The sequence below is a fragment of the Dendronephthya gigantea genome, unplaced genomic scaffold, assembly GCF_004324835.1.
Source record: "Dendronephthya gigantea isolate DGI-Jeju-01 unplaced genomic scaffold, DenGig_1.0 000026F, whole genome shotgun sequence".
NCBI lineage: Eukaryota > Metazoa > Cnidaria > Anthozoa > Malacalcyonacea > Nephtheidae > Dendronephthya > Dendronephthya gigantea.
The window spans coordinates 1,433,019-1,450,065 of NW_021163036.1; the positions used below are offsets into that span (position 1 = coordinate 1,433,019).

Consider the following 17,047-nt stretch of genomic DNA (forward strand, 5'->3'; position numbering starts at 1 on the left):
AAATGAGCACATTTGCTCCAAGAAGCATTGCTGTTTTGAAAGTCCATCTGTTTATTTGCTGGCTAGTATATCACATGCAAAACTAAACTCCATATGCATAGTTTTTTTTCATTATCGTACAATATATCAATCCATTTTACAATAGCTAACAAGCTGTCTATCAGTAACAGCCTTGCTCTTATTATTTATATTTAGTTTCATTAACTATAACAACTTTTAATTTCCATTTCTAGTCTGAGTTGTAGAGCCTTTCTAAGTGTCTTTGTTAGCCCAAGCTGATTACCAAACGTCTCTGCCAGATCTTCGGCATTGTCATCCTAGAAAGAAACAACAATAGTACTTCATTCATCACTATCTATCATCCCAATGTATCATTCACATCACCATCTATCACCTATCATCCTAATGTATCATCTATCAACACTATGTATCCATCACAATCAATGAAACTCCTCACTATCCCTTATTTACACCACCTTACCTCTTTCACAAGGATTGACCTCACTTCACCATTATCTCCTTCATATTCAAACTTAAACAAGATTCTTGATTCTTCATCTTTTCGTGATATGCCCTTTTTCACCCTCTTTAATTCCTGTTTAACCTCAGGAGTTGCTTCTTTCGTTTTTGTTTCTTCTAGCAAAATAATACAAAAAAAGTCAGAGTTTACCACTAGTTTTGGACCACATAACCAGCATGTAAAATTCAACCATTTTTCTAGAAGTTAAATTCCAGGAGGGTTGTAATATTGTCACAATATTATTGGACATACAGTAGTGATATTCAGTTTTATGTGTAGCCAATTTTTATGCTGTTGACTAGATATAGTAATGTGGCACAAGCCAGTTCAGTGTGATGATTGGCCATAAAGCTTATTAAGATATCATTGAATGGCCAAAGTGATGGTGGACAATGGTAGGTGATGTGCCTTGGGACCCAAAGTTAAAATAGTTCCAATTTGAGTGAGTCTACTGTATGTTCTTTGTACCACAACTATGTCTTCATGTTTCCTGCACAGTTTTGATAGTTTTTGATCTCTTATTTGATGAGCTCAAGTCACAATTATTCCAAGAACATTTGTGATTAAATACCATCCATTTAAACTATTCATGCAAAGCAATATCAATACTCAAACTAACGTAGTTCCTCGACGCCTCGTTTTTTTAAATGAGGTGGCACGTATAACTGTTTTGCTTCTCTTCTTTGCGTACGATTTCGCTTCGTCTCCGTCTCGACAACAGGAGATGCTATTAATCTGTCATTTTTCAAACATTCTTCATTTCTCTTTTCACTCGTCAAAAGCTTCTGTTCTTTGTCGTATTCGTCTCGTAAAACTTGATTTTTCACTATAGATTGCATGAAACCATGTGATTTATCAATCTTTGGTGGTGGCATTTAAAATAGAATGATTTAAAAAAGAAATTAAACTTTGAAGAAGACAACGACTTTCAAATATAAACACTGGACTACATTTGTCAACATATATGACGTCATTGTATGCGTTCGTACCGTAGTCGGGTGGATTTCGACGTATTTCCGTTCCCCTGTCGTAAGGCCGAAAGTATAATCCGATAATATGACCCGCCATGTTGGAAATTTAAATCCAAAAATACCTTTGCTGCAAATGCGTAGGAATTACAAAAATATAATTTTTCGTTGATGCATCATCACTAACGTTCAGGATAAGGGTACGGTATTTTATTATTTAGGAAAGAAAAGCGATTTTTGCCAGGAAAATTGAAAATATACTGCACAAGTTTGATTTGCCCGCAATACACCTGAATTTTACAAGGCGGCATTTTATATTTCGCGCTAAGTATCAGATTACAGAGTGATTATAACTGCTCTCTACACACGCAGAGAAAGTGTTTGTTTTATTGATGAAAAACATGGCTTTTTACTCACTTTAGAATATCTTGTACAGCTTGATTTTGTTTTAAAAACGTTGCTCTTTTAATCGATGGCAGGAAGAGGGGGTCGTGGATCTCAACTTTTGCAGGTATGGTTAAAAAAAGATTATCATTTTGGGACAGTGTGCGTATAGTGTGCGAGTGTCCTTTGGTTGTGTTGTGATTCGCAAAGCTCTTTTGTGTATTTTTTATTTCCCCTTGTCTCTTTTTAACGGTGTATTTCACGTAAGTAGCAATCGCCAGTCCTTGAATGTATCTCGGGCCATTTCATTGTGAATTGATAACGATTTATAAGATGAAATATTACAGTAAATGTTGATGATATTCCATGAGTTCCCTCGTGTTTTCTTTGTATGCCTGAAGCACATCAGCCAATTTCCTTATTCCGTTAGTGTTAAAACAACCACATCAAATTCCTGCTTGAAATATCGGTGTTTCATTGCTCTGTTCGGTTGAAATTGGATTTTAAACGCAATTTCAGTATTATTCATTGTCTAATTTAAATAATCAGTCTTGGTTGAAACTTTAAAGTTTATTTTCGTGCACTAGGCGTTTTCTCAATCCATAGCATATGTGCAAGCTGTGCTGAAATGCTATCATAATATTTGTGTATGAATGTATGACTAAGATCCTTTTATAAAGATTTGGTAAAATGTTTTTTTAGGCGTTGGAATTACCAGCCAGAAAGCCCCAGAATGTGGGACAACCTCCGCCATCCCAGGTAATGTTACAGTCAATTGTTGTTTTCATATTAACAAACGTATTTAAATATTTTGCTTCTCCATCACAGATGGGGCAAGGGCAACCTCCTGGTCAACAACAGTACCCACCCGGCCCCCCACCTCAAGGGCAACAGCAACACTATGGTCAACCGTATCCATCAGGCCAACCTTACCATCAGCAACCACAGCGGCCTGTCGGTCCTGAAGGTGGGGTTGGCCAGATGGGACCTGGGCAGCGACCCATGGGACCCAACCAACAGTATGGTCAGCAAGGACAAAGGCAACAGTTTGGTGGACGTGGAATGAATCCACCCCCAGGACAGTTCCAGCAAGGTCCCCGTCCCCAACAAGGACAGTTCCCTCCTCGCGGTCAGTTTCCACCAAGAGGTCAGTTTCAAGGGCAACGCCAACAAATGCCCGTACAGCAAGGTCAATATCCCCAACGTGGACCGGCCCCTCAACAGGGACAATTTCCACCCAGAGGCGGAATGCAACAACAGCCACCACGGGGTCAGTACCCACCTCCCATCAGGCAGCAGGGTCCTCCTCAGCAAGGCCAATTCCAACCCAGAGGACAATTTCAACAAAGAGTTCCACAACCCCAAGGTGGACGTGGCATGGCACCCATTCCTCAACGTGGCCCACAGCCCAGGGGACGAGGGGTTGGCCCTCCAATGCAACAGTCACTGGGTAGAGGTGGACCACCTCAAGACAACTTTGGACCAAGGGGAGCTCCCCAAGGACCAGGGCCCACCCCTAGGATGCAGCAGACAGGACAACCACAATCGTTTGGAAGAGGTAGGTGAAGACTTTTGTTTACGATTTATAAATTTTGTATCTTGACTCTCTTGTGGATTATTTTTGTCAAGGCTTGTTTTTTGCACTCGTAACTTTTAAAAATGATATATTCTACTTTTAGTATATGTGAATGAGTGTAGATAATTGTTCCTATATTGCAAGCTAACACTCTGTGTCAGTAGCGTTATAGCAATGATCTGATTCAATTTTTCTGCTTGCAAAATCAAAGCACAATAAACTGAAGCTGTCATTATTTTGATCTATTATGTCAGTGTGTTATTTGTGTGACACATATTCAGCTGCCAATAACCTGAAATCCATTTTACTCTATTTTCATAGTCACCAAATAGGGCATTAGAATATTGTATTATTTTACAAAAGGTGGTCCCTTCCCTGGAGCTCAGCAATCACCAGGTGCTCAAGCATCACAACAACAATCATTTCCATACCAACAATCACCTGATCAACCACCACGACCCTCTCCTGTACCTCAGCAACACCAACAACCCTCTCCTGTACCTCAACAACAACCGTCCCCTGCATCTCAGGTCAGTATTTTATCTAATAAATGCAATATGTAAACTTCATTGTTCCAATATAGATCAGTGAACCCAAAGTAGACTGGTGCTAGCTTTTCATTATCACTGATCTCTAGTGAATGGTTGATGCTCCACCTGGAGCATGAGTATTTTGAGATTTAACGTCTCACGTGTCTAACAAATGTGGAATAAGTAGATCTGCAAAATTTGAGAAATATTGTGTACTAAGGCAGATGTGGATAATGTGTCTCTGATATCTTGCTCAATTTTTTGTCTCTATAGACCGGTGGTCCACCAACACAGGCTCTACAACAGATGTCTTTGAGAGAGAAAGCGCCAAACACGTAAGAAACAGATTGAACCCATCAATCATTTTTGGATTCAAAACTTTAAAATATTTCATCTCTCGTTGTTTAGGCAAACTGGCGAAAAGGGAACTTCTGGGACACCGTACGTGATTTTGTTACCATTGCTCTGTTGTATTTACTGCACATATGTCGTGTAACTTTGGTTGAAAAATGTGGCAGATGACATTCAGAATGATTCTGTTTTATGGTGTTTTTAGAGTACCTTTGGCTGTGAACAATATTCCAATCAGATGTAAGACTGGAGGCGTGTATCAGTATTGTGTCTCCTACAGGTAAAAATGTTTTAAAGGCTTATTACACACACACACTCTCCCTCCTACCGGAAGTCAAACAAGCCAGGGCTTTGCCCTACCTTGAGAGGGGAGACCCACGGTCACATCTTAAAAGTTTTTTAGTTTCTTTCTTGTTTTTTCCAGTCCTGAAATTGACAGCAGAGGCATGAGATACAGGCTGCTCTATGATCATTCTGATTTTCTTGGCGAGACGAGAGCTTTTGATGGCATTCAGTTGTTCCTGCCTCATAAACTACCACAACAGGTAAGGGGAGGGGGGGTTACGCGTGTGAAGGTTGTGTATCCGGCGCGAGAGGAATGGGGCCGAGAGGGAGGGGGTGGGTGTGGTCAGAAGTGTGAGAGAGGCTTGTCTTCTTCGCAAATTCTCCCAACCATATTCTTCTTTCTCTTCTTAGCCGACAGTCTTACAGTCGACGCGGCCCACAGATGGAGCCCAGATTACGCTGTCAGTTCAATTAGTGAAATTTTTAGAACCAGATCAATGCGTCCAACTTTACAATATCATATTCAAAAAGTAAGTATGCGCTGGTTATCAGCAACCCGCCTTTCTTGTTAATTCCCGTGTGTTTAATTGACGCTAATTTCATAATGCCCTATTTAAACTCGACAGAGTAATGAGATCTTTACAAATGCAGCAAGTTGGACGATATTATTACGATCCAACACGACCGGCTCAGATCCCTCAGCACAAACTGGAACTATGGCCTGGTTATATTACTGCGATTTCACATTACGAAGGTTGGTATATTGACTTGTGTTTATCAACACAGATACGGTTTAACAAAACCCAGCCGACCTAACCGTGCGATAGTCTTCGCTCAATCACCTCAGAGAGTCAGAGGTTTGTTTACGAAGTTGAATGTTTATCATTGCATTAGAACTAAAAGTTTATTCTTTTCAAGGTGGTTTAATGTTGCTTGCTGACGTTTCTCATCGCTTGTTGAGAACAGATAATGTCTTGGAATATTTGTAAGTGATTTTTCTAAGAGTGTATATTTTGATCCTCTATACCCCTCTATGTTCTCTGCATTCTGGGAATATAATTTGAAAACATTTAAAGGATCCTAGTCCCCTTGTAAATGCATGTACGTTTAGCGTGCCTATTTTTTACTGTTGTGACAGGCACGAAATTTACGCAACAAATAAAAACAACTTTCAAGATGTCGCCACAAAGCTGTTGGTTGGAACGATTGTGTTGACGAGGTGAATATCTGTATGATTTCAGCATGTTAACAGTGTAGTATAGATACTGCTTAACGATTCGTTAAATAATTGATCGTTTATGATTAAGGTATAATAATAAGACGTACAGAATTGATGATATTGAGTGGGACAAAAATCCAAACTCTACCTTCATGTTTCACACTGGACAGCAGATCAGCTTCGTTGACTATTACAAGTAAGTCGTTATCTTCTCCATCATAATCACTGATAATCATTTTCATTATCGTCTACATCATCATCAATATGATCATCGTCATTAATATCATAATCATTATCGTCAAAATCATCATCAATATCGTCAAAATCATCATCAATATCATCATCATCAATATCATCATCATTATTAATATCATCATCATTATCGTGATCAATATCATCATCATCATCATCGTCGTGAACATCATCAACAACAAAATCAATATAATTTTATCATCACTATCATCATCAAAGTCATCTCCTACAACATCAATACCATTTTATGCCTTGATTAATATCATCATCTTCACTATCATTGTAATGAATATTATTATCATCATGTTGAAAGATCCCGATGGTGTAATCTCTTTCCAGGCAAGCGTACAACAAAGAAATAACCAACCACGGTCAACCATTGCTTCTTCATCGGCCAAAACAGAAACGGGAACTAAATAAACAAGGAAAGGTATGATAGAAACTATTTGACGTGCTGTATTTCTGATTGTGAAATGTTTACATGTGATTTACTTTTACAGAAACCACCTCTGGAAACGGTGATGCTGATACCGGAGTTATGTTCTATGACAGGCCTTACTGATGTCATGAGAAGTGACTTCAGGGTTATGAAAGTAAGCGCGTTTTTTATCAACATCAAACTATATGCATCCCCATTTATCCAACACACACACATCATGGCCTCAGAAGCAATATCTCCATTCTTCCGGAGCAAACTTTGCCTCGTATGAACATGACTAAAATCCCATCTCTCTGCAGGATATCGCAGTTCACACGAGAGTCACTCCGATGCAAAGAGAGGAATGCATGAGGAAATTCCTGGCGAATGTGAATTCTACCCCTGAGGTATGCTACTGCTACATTTTATGCCAAACTAAACCACCAACGTATTGCGTAAGAGTTTTAACATGATTTGTTTTCATTTTCGTAGGCTAAGAAACATCTCAGCATGTGGGGACTTGAGTTAGATCCGGGCATCCTTCGCGTAAGAACACATTCTTATATCAACTATCGAGAAATGCCCATGCAGGTCCTTTGAAAACTGACTGAGGCCAATATTCCCTTTTAGACTGAGGGCCGGTTGCTTCCTCCTGAGAAAATCAAGTTTGGTTCGAGTACCATCACGGCAAATCAACAAGCAGATTTTGGCAGAGAGGTGGTCAAAGAGATGGTTATCACACCGGTAAGAGGATTTCTTTATACGCTTTGCTTCGTAGAGACAACCCAGGAATGAATCTAAGCGTATACTCCACTGTATCATTGCAGGTGGCCTTGAATTCATGGTTATGCGTCTTCACGAAACGCGATCAGAGTAAAGCGATGGATTTCATTCAGACAATGAAGAAAGTCACGCCAGCCATGGGTATTGCGGTGAGGGATACTACAATATACATAATATAGCTCATTAAAATATTTGCTGGACATTCACGCATCTTAAATTTTCTAGCCATATTGTTGACATTTTGCTAAGCGAGATTTTATACGATTTCTCGAAGATGAAGCCATCTCGATATCAAAATTTAGCCTCGAAGCCTTGCTGTGTACTGATGCACGTCTTTTGACGATGGTTTCGTTGACAATGTTGTATTTTATACAAACTGTTTTAGGTGAATGACCCTATCGTGCTGGAGGCTCGTGATGATAGAACTGAGACCTACCTTCGTACAATCCGTGAACATCTTAATCCCAATATTCAGATGGTTATCATCATCTTCCCTACCTCCCGTGATGATCGCTATGCCGCCGTGAAGAAATTATGTTGTGTCGAGTATCCTGTACCATCACAGGTAAATCTTTTCACCACAACCTATGTACCTTATTCTACCCACCACACCCTTCCTTCGTCTACCCACCACACCCTTCCTTCATCTACCAACCACACCCTTTCTTCATCTACCCACCACACCCTTCCTTCATCTACCCACCACACCCTTCCTTCGTCTACCCACCATACCCTTCCTTCATCTACCCACCATACCCTTCCTTCATCTACCCACCACACCCTTCCTTCATCAGTTCATCTACCCACCACACTTTTCCACCTTACCATACTCTCCACCACACCTAACCATACTCTAAACACAATATCTACCTCCTCCAGCTTACACATGACCATCTTACCTGTTGTTCCCATGTCTTTCAAGGTTATCAATGCCCGTACGATATCTCAGCAAAACAAACTAAGAAGTGTGACTCAGAAGATTGCCCTTCAGATCAACTGCAAGTTAGGAGGTGAACTGTGGGCTCTAGACATACCGCTGGTAAGCTTCACTGTCAACTCATACCCCCTCTCTTCGATTTTGCTCCGAATTGACAGCGGTTGAACGTATCTTTACAGAAAAGCCTGATGGTGGTTGGTATTGATGTTTACCATGATTCCAGTCATGGTGGTCGCTCTGTTGGTGGTTTTGTAGCTAGTACCAACCGTTCCCTGACTCGCTGGTACTCTCGAGTTTGCTTCCAAACACCAGGACAGGAGCTAGTCGATGGTCTCAAGATGTGTCTCACGTCTGCCTTGAAGAAATTTCACGAGGTGAATGTTTTTTCTCTGAATGACAGTTGTTTTTAAAAGTATTTACTTTTTATTTATTTACCTCTTGTGTACCACCAGATCAACCATACATTACCTGAGAAAATCATCGTGTTTCGCGATGGTGTTGGAGATGGTCAACTCAACACTGTTGGTAGTTTCGAAGTACCACAATTGTCAGATGTTTGGTGAGAGTTACCAGCCACAGATGGCGATGATTGTTGTCCAGAAAAGAATCAACACCAGAATCTTCTCTTACGAGGTAGGCTTTTTTTCATTCATTCATTCATAATTTATTTGATAAGGCAGGTTAGTATCCGTCAACTAAAAGCTGATGTGGACCCGCCAGTCCACATCACGGCTAACGATGACATGGTAATTATGTTGCTTATGGTATAACTTAAAGATTTAAAGTATCACGTCTAAAAACATATGATTATACCCAGAGAAATAGTTGGTTGCGCCCACAAAATCATTTTCCACGGCTGCTTTTGAGGGACATGTCGCAGTGCTCGAAAGCTTTCGCCCAATTGGATAATGTCTTTTTTCTATGCTTTCTAAAGAACGAAGCTATGCTGTTGGTTGAAACAAAAATGTATTGTAAAGTTCAGCCAATGAAAATCATTCTTGCGAGGAGCTGCGACCCTACCCGCTTTTGAATCCTGTCTAGCGTAGAATATTGAGAAATATACTTTTATATTTTCAGACTCGTGGAGCTCAACACATGTTAGAAAATCCTGCTCCAGGCACTATTTTAGATCACACGGTCACAAGGAAAGACTGGTGAGTCAACTTAGGTGATAGTAGCCTAGCCTAGAAGTATGTGTGTCCAGTTTCGTATATTGCAGTCAGTGACGCACGTCACTCGCAAGGTGATGAAGATGGACACACACATACTTCTGGGTAACCTAGGATTTGATAACTTGTGAAGGTTGGTGGGATTTGTTGATAACAGAGCATTTCATTTCAGGTACGATTTCTTCTTGGTCAGTCAACATGTTCGTCAGGGAACAGTAACACCTACCCACTATATCGTTGTTCATAACTCATCAACATTGAAACCGGACCATGTTCAGAGGTAACTAGAACTGTCAGAAAGGCTTGCATGGTGACGATATAAATAACATCAAGTGGTTGAGTTACGTAGGCTTTCCTGAGAATAATTTCCTAGAAGAACAGTTTAGTTTAAGTTTCCCTGTAGTAACACTGGATCAATAAGAGATGATCCTTACTGGATCTCTAGGAAGAACGGTTTAGAACTGATAGAGTTATCCAGTATAAATAAAGTTAGTTTAGTTTAGGTTTCCTCTTGTAGTAACACTGGATCAATAAGAAATGATCCTTACTGGACCTCTAGGAAGAACAGTTTAGAACTGATAGAACTATCCAGTATAAATAAAGTTAGTTTAGTTTAGGTTTCCTCTTGTAGTAACACTGGATCAATAAGAGATGATCCTTACTGGACCTCTAGGAAGAACAGTTTAGAACTGATAGAGCTATCCAGTGTAAATAAAGTTTTTTCTAGTTTAGGAGTCTTCTGTAGTCCACCACAATTCTAAAGTATTTTCTTCGTTAGATTATCGTACAAATTGTCTCATTTGTATTATAACTGGCCAGGAACTGTGCGAGTCCCAGCACCATGTCAGGTAAGATGCATTTCGCGTAATTAAAGTTATTAAACCTAACTTTACTCTGTGATGACTAGCGCTATTTTTTTTTACCATCTGTTCTGTAGTACGCTCACAAGCTAGCCTATCTCGTTGGCACCTCTATCCACAAAGATCCTGCGTTAGCTCTCAGTGATCGACTGTTCTACTTGTGATCGTTTGACCTCTCGGAAATGGTCGGATAATCTCGGAAGATGATCGGAAAGTGTTGGAGTTATTCTCTTTCAAGATGGTGTGATATTAAACGATTTGTGTTCGCAAATCCAGTGACTATTGCTGGAAGAAATCGGAAAATGCCGGAAATGGACGGTGACCGGTCAACAAACAACTTTTAGTTGATGGTTTTTGTGTTTTTCTGTTGTGCAAGGCTAGGAATCTAGGCACTTTTGAGATGCTGTGTAGGCAATTCAAATCCAGTCTTATTTTACATGGCGTGAACTTATTCACGTGCCTTTGTTTTGGTGCAAAATATCAAACACGCAAAATTGTAAATATCACTAAGAAATTCAGTGTTTTATCTGCGGGGCAAAAATTACTTCTATGTAGTTATATGAATTTTAACCTACGTTTACACGAAACTGAACGATTTTGGGACTCGCCATCTTGTCCGTTTCCCATTTCTGAAGTATCTACACGTGATTCGTCCTGTTGGAGGGTGTTGAATTTGTTGGAGGGTCGTGAATTTCTCCGGTTTTATTTTTTTTTGTTGGTGCAAACGGGAGGCAGAAAAGGACGAATTTTAAGCCGGTTTCGAATTTGTCTGGTTTAGTGTAAACGGGTTTTTATATTGCTTGTTATCGATATTAAAATTTAGAGTTTATTGTTGAATTTCTCGTGTCCGTTGTGTTTGTGTCTCCTTCGTTTCTCTGATGTAGTAAATTGAAATACAGGATGAATAACTTCCATACTCAAATTTGTGACTAGCCTGGAACAGAGAGAAATTTACATCCTGATCCTGACAGCTTTTAAACTAGGCGGATTTCCACTTACAGCGAAATCGTTCGCTAGCGAAATATTTGCATTTTTTCTTTTCAATTGAGAACAGTCAAGTCGAACTAATTTACTTATGCTGTTAAAATTCAAAAGAAAATATGCAAATATTTCGCTAGCGAACGATTTCGCTGTAAGTGGAAATCCGCCTTAAGAGTTACGCCACTTCGGGTTTAGCCTACTACACAGGCATTCAAATTATAACAATAGAGTAATTTCAACAACAATTCAATGGCATTCTTTCAAATTTATTCTGACGTTGATTGATGCAAATTAAGGCTTCGTTCCTGGACAACATCCATGATCAACGCCTTCGTGTTAAAACCTCGTGTAGTAACCTTATTATCTTCTTAAACTGATCATAATTTCCGCGTTATTGACGGTATTTTCAAACGTCATCGCAATTTTAAAATGTTGGGATATCAGCACCGCAAAACATCCTACTTTAAACGGCAATATAACGAGTTCAAAGAGCGTGTTTCAACGTTTGATTCCACTAACTCTCCTTGACCCAAAGCGACGTATTTCAACTCTGGATCAAGGATTATCAGGTATTATTATTTTGATATATAAAGATATGTTAATACTATGAGTATTTAGTTAGGGAATACGGTAGTTTTATTTATATACTAGATGCTCTACTAACGTTTTACTTTCAAACGCTATCAATCTCTGCAGTCCTTAAGCTGATATTACGATCAGTCTTATTTATACCTGCAAGTTTCCATACATTCCCTTTTCATGTCCCATTCGAGAAAAATTTGCCCAATTTTCTAAAGTTTCTTCAAGTTTGTCCAACTTTCTAAAGTTCTCAACTTTCAAAACTTGTTGGAGGCAGGTTTCCCCCCCCGTATCTTGCCCTGGCGCGCCCACACTCCCCCCTCCCTCTCCTTAAATGGAAGGTCTATCGCCTGTTTAAACCTTAATTCTTAAAGTTCGTTTTCTACTTGGGGCATTTCTTTGACTGAAGTTTTCGACGGTTCCCAAGAAAACAATGATAGGCTACTGGTTGTACGTTTGAGCCAGGTTTGTGCTGCACATGGCATTTTGAAATTGCGTCAAGTACAATTAAGAAATCAGTTAATAAGATAATAAATCTCATTTACGTTCATTGTCATTCCAATATATATATTCATTATTTCATACAAAGTCCTAAGTTACAGAAATCCGAGTTATGCGACCTCTCAACTAGGAGTTCTCCTACGCAGCAATACGATACTGTTGAAGTGGTAGCTGTGAAGAGCTGGCTTTACGCCCAATTCACACATGAAATATTCAGTTTGAACAGACAGAGTCTTTCACCCGTGATTGACCACAGACAATATATTTTTCTTGCACCCACTACGGTGACATCAAGGCCCCTTTTCTAACCCGAAATTAACAGGAAAAAACATGGATCTGTCAGATTCCGGGCAACAATAGGAATCATATGAAACCTTGTAAAAGTAAATCTTATGAAAAATGCCAACCCAAATGTCTCCTCCGATACTGCTAATTACTTGGTGTTCCACTCTTATGCACAATCATTATCATGTGTTCATTCTTTATCCTTTTAAAACTGCAAGCTTTGCACTCAGAATGCTTATAGTAACCTATTATGCCCTTCTAGGGAAGTCCTTCTAGGACAAGTAGGTTTTCAGTTATGGGTGACTTTTTTGGCCCGACGGAAATTCATTTTTCAAAGCATCCAAAGTTTTACGCGGACAATTTTTTTAAAACATAAATCAATCAGTTTTCTGTATCAATCAGTTATCATATTAGAGACATTGAACCTTCGTGTGATAACGAATTGTGCTGACTCAGATCCACGTTAATGATATCTAAATTCTAAAATATACGTGGTAAAGGTCACCTACTATCACTGCTGACACATTCCCATTAGGTCCGATCCAGCTTAGTCATTTCTCTAAATCATACCACGCATTTTACCCATACAAAAGTTACGTAATATCGTGGATTTTTATCACGCCACGTGCAATTGCACGGGGTTTGGTGAAGCGCGGTGGTACTGCTGAATAAACGTGTGGATAAAAACACGTTCAATAGATTATTGCTATTCATGTAATCCCATTTTATTGTTACATAACGTGATAGCTACTAGCTTTGTGGGCGCGCGCGCGCAATCTCAAATCTCAACCCAAGAGCGCGCAGGGAAATATAATTCATGCGAACAACTTAAAATGCACAAGTTTGGATCAGGATTCAAAAGAAAGGTTAATAATATCACAATGCAGACGAGAATGACCTTTTCTTGACCTATTCAAAATGTCGAAACTAGAGTAACAATGGTTTTTGATATGAGAATAGCGCCGTGTTTTAGTAAACCATTATCATGTTAAGACTTGAACCAGCGTGCGTTACCTCGTTCGTACCTGCGTCGTAACGAAAATCATGACAGTTTTTGTAGAACAATTGAAGCAACCATGCAAGCGTGCCCTCCCCCCTCGTCCGCCACCCTTCTCCTCCCCTCCTGCCTCGCGCATCCTTGAAAGACTTAACACTTGTTAGTCATTCGTATGTCCTTCAAAGATACGTTTGACCGGCCACAAAGTTAGAGGGGGTACTCTAGCGATGCACCCTTTGCGCGGAAGTTTGAATATTTCGTAATGACGTCTCCAACTGCTAAAGCGATTAAAATTAATCAATGTTACGTGGAGAACGTGATACGATGTGCTCAAAATAGCCCATGGTACATAAGGAGCTAAATCGCAGGTGGTTTCGCCATAGTTCGTAGATCACCCACCCGACCACATCAGCCCTTAGCCTATAGGAGATGAGTTTTAACTACAGTGTCAATACACGTCCCAAACACGGACAGTTTCAGGGTCTAGTAAAGGTTTTACTCTGCTATAAGTAGTGTTAAAGTACCTGAATAAGATATTTCAAAGGTCCAGTGTAGGAGTTTGCTCTCACTATGAGATGAGAGCGAATTCACAACTAGAGAAACTCGAAATTTAATACACATTATCACGCATTAAAAAACCGAAGCACTCCCACCAATCAGCCAAACGAAAGCCCCACTAATTCAGTGGCTTTGACTTTCGAATAGCCGTATTTTCCTCAGTTCAAAGCCTTAGTCTTCATAATGCGATAAGACTCACAAAAATCTAATGAACATGATACGTCATGTAAAGATCATATTTGACAGCTAATCGTCAGTTTGTTCACTCAAATATTTAAGATGATTATGAGCCATCATTGCCCCATGAACAATTGCAATTTCATTAGTTTATATGCTTTCATCTAAAGCCGAAGATCCCCGTTTTATAGAAAATATTTGCACTTCTTATATATTCTACGTGTAGGAGTCACGCGTATTGTATTCAAAACAGAATGTCAGTTCCTACGCCATGAAATAATATGTCAGGTGTCGTGACTAGTTACGTCATGCTTCGCCATCTAATATTAATTCCCAATGGCACGTATACTTGTAACTTATATGCCGATAAATAAGCTAAACTATAAGTGCTTCTGATACGTTTTTTGGTTAACAATGTGACTATTCATATAGCTTGCTTCTCATATCTTGCTTCTCGCTCCCTTCCCTCTTTTGCAATCGTGGTCCTTTAAGAGGGGGTGCAACCCTTCAATTTTTCGTGGTCTCTCATTGGCCAAAAGTCGCTCATGACTTTTACTCCATGACTTTACAATTCATTTGTGCGGATCGGGTTAAACTAAATGACCAGGATGGACAAAAGCCAACAAAAAGCGGAATGTAAGATTTATGCCAATCTCCGGACAAAACCCTCCCTCATTAATTGTTATTACCACGGCTTGTTTACGTAGGTTTTTTGGCTAGAAGATCGATGATTAATGGGATGATCATTAGCGCCACGTACGAATTTTTGGAATCAAGCAACTGCATGACAAGTTCATCAAGCTAGACTTTGTGTTGTTTCAATATAACCAGAAAACAGTGCGAGAGAGTTTTCAAAAACTTCACATCTGAAATGGTACTCCTCGTTCGTAGAACACCCTCAGGTCGAAACATCACGACGATTTTTGTCTTTTTAGGCAGTAGTTATACCACATTTGATGCGTAGACTTTGTATTTGTTTTGAAATGATTTGTTTTGACAAAGTTTTGACTACGCGGTAATAGTTTCACATGTAGTTTGCGCAACTTCATGAATATTTCTCTGAACGTTTCTTTGGAAAGAGAAAGAGTCACGTTCATTGAACTAACTTTATTTATACTGGATAACTCTATCAGATTTAAACTGTTCTTCCTAGAGGTCCAGTAAGCATCATCTCTTATTGATCCAGTGTTACTACACGAGGAAACCTAAACTAAACTAACTTTATTTATACTGGATAGCTCTATCAGTTCTAAAACTGTTCTTCCTAGAGGTCCAGTAAGCATAATCTCTTATTGATCCAGTGTTACTACAGGAGGACACCTAAACTAAACTAACTTGATAGCCAGTAACTTATCTCTCCTGTAGTAATACATTGTTACTACGGTGACGGATTCGTAAACAAAAGAAATTACCAACAAATTTATTTACAAACAATTTTGACTTATATTTCCGAATGTTTTGCTCCTGACAAAATCCGGCGTAAACAACCGCAGAGGTCAGATCTTTGGATGCATTTAATATAAACTTCCGCGTTTTTGTAAGTGATTATTTAGGATTAGGCATTATGATCATATTCGGGTGAGGAATATTCGCCTCGCGAACTGCACTTTTTCCTGTTACCCAGTCCTGTCAGTTCTAAGCGTACTCAATGTTGTCACGGCGACGCGGCTAATACCACAAGCTGCCAGAATTAATGATGTAGATGAATAAACTCTGGCGTTCAACAACATGATATACTACGATATTGCAAATAACGGCGTATACGACAACACCACTTCTTCTTTAGTTCTTTAAGATGGAATGTGTTCGCCGGAGATTATAGCTCATGGCGGGAAACTTCAGTATTTATTATTTGTCTGCTATTGCGTCTGTTTAACATCATAACACTCCGCAAATAATTTAGTATTGAGTAAAAACTGCCACAAGAAATCAATGATATTTTTATTTACGTTTTCGTAACGTAAAATACAAGCAGGCGATTTGATAAATTTAAAAAAAAAAGCACGACATGCTGTTTCCTTAAATTTTTAAGGTTGTAAGCAAGTTTGCGGTGATAGTTCGACTCCTATTTCAAAATGATTGTCAAACTCGAATTGGCCAGTCTGGGATGTAATTTAACATAAAAAATATAGCAAATACTTGAATGAACGTCCAAATCACAAATGACTACATGCACAGGCAGCGCTTGGCCCCCCATTGGTTGAGCAGTGTCATGTTATGCAAAGCTGATTGGTGGACGGCACGTTTCTCACCAGTCACAAGGCTCGAGTGAAATTAGAGAGCTTTAAACGTGGAGAGGGTGAGACATTATTGAACCCTTGCGAGGAACGCCAGCCGCACGTCGATATTCATAGGCGTTTGGGCAGAATTTCTGATCAAATCTGGGTTTGCTTACACAAAACTCTTTAAAAACAGATAGGAACTGAAAGGCGAGGATTGTTTAGTTTGTCAGTAAACTTACGATCCTTATCAAATCAAGGTAAGAAAGGTCATTGTAAAATATGTAATTTAAGAGCTGGTTGCTTGTAAAGGTAGCATAATGCTCTTTGTATAAACGATCCTAGCGTGTAGTATGGTGCGTTTTTATTAGCAGGAAGCTATAGGGTTAGCTAGAATTCCGTAGTTTGACAATATACCACCACGTTATGATTGAATAAGCACCATAGGGTAAGCTTTATTTACTGAAGCATGAGGCCCGATAGCAGTTCACCTAGTAT

The 17,047-nt window shown here is 39.4% G+C and overlaps 2 protein-coding genes and 1 pseudogene across 2 annotated transcripts in view; 2 read left to right on the top strand and 1 right to left on the bottom strand.

Moving 5' to 3' along the window:
• Nucleotides 1-90: 90 nt before the first annotated feature.
• LOC114523060 (UPF0561 protein C2orf68 homolog) lies at nt 91-1,466 on the bottom strand. The gene is made up of 3 exons (XM_028543881.1): nt 1,140-1,466; nt 482-636; nt 91-317 (listed from the first exon to the last, which is right to left on the bottom strand). The coding sequence occupies exons 1-3, from the start codon at nt 1,393-1,395 to the stop codon at nt 201-203; spliced, it is 528 nt and encodes a 175-aa protein (XP_028399682.1). The 5' UTR covers nt 1,396-1,466; the 3' UTR covers nt 91-200.
• Nucleotides 1,467-1,837: 371 nt separating this feature from the next.
• LOC114523126 lies at nt 1,838-11,066 on the top strand (annotated as a pseudogene).
• A 5,565-nt stretch (nt 11,067-16,631) lies between these two features.
• The window catches only part of LOC114523029 (MAM and LDL-receptor class A domain-containing protein 2-like), a 68,945-nt gene continuing 68,529 nt past the window's right edge, over nt 16,632-17,047 (top strand). Inside the window, exon 1 of the mRNA XM_028543834.1 lies at nt 16,632-16,809. The gene's annotated coding sequence lies outside the window, so the exon portion shown is untranslated. The remainder of the gene's footprint in view (nt 16,810-17,047) is intronic.

Bases quoted from the DNA above. Each gene is read 5' to 3' on its own strand.
- LOC114523060 (XM_028543881.1), bottom strand. From the start codon at position 1,395: ATGCCACCACCAAAGATTGATAAATCACATGGTTTCATGCAATCTATA. The intron at 637-1,139 runs GTTAGTTTGAGT...TTATTTTGCTAG, and splicing joins ACGAGGCGTCGAGGAACTAC to AAGAAACAAAAACGAAAGAA. The intron at 318-481 runs GTAAGGTGGTGT...GTTTCTTTCTAG, and splicing joins GGTCAATCCTTGTGAAAGAG to GATGACAATGCCGAAGATCT.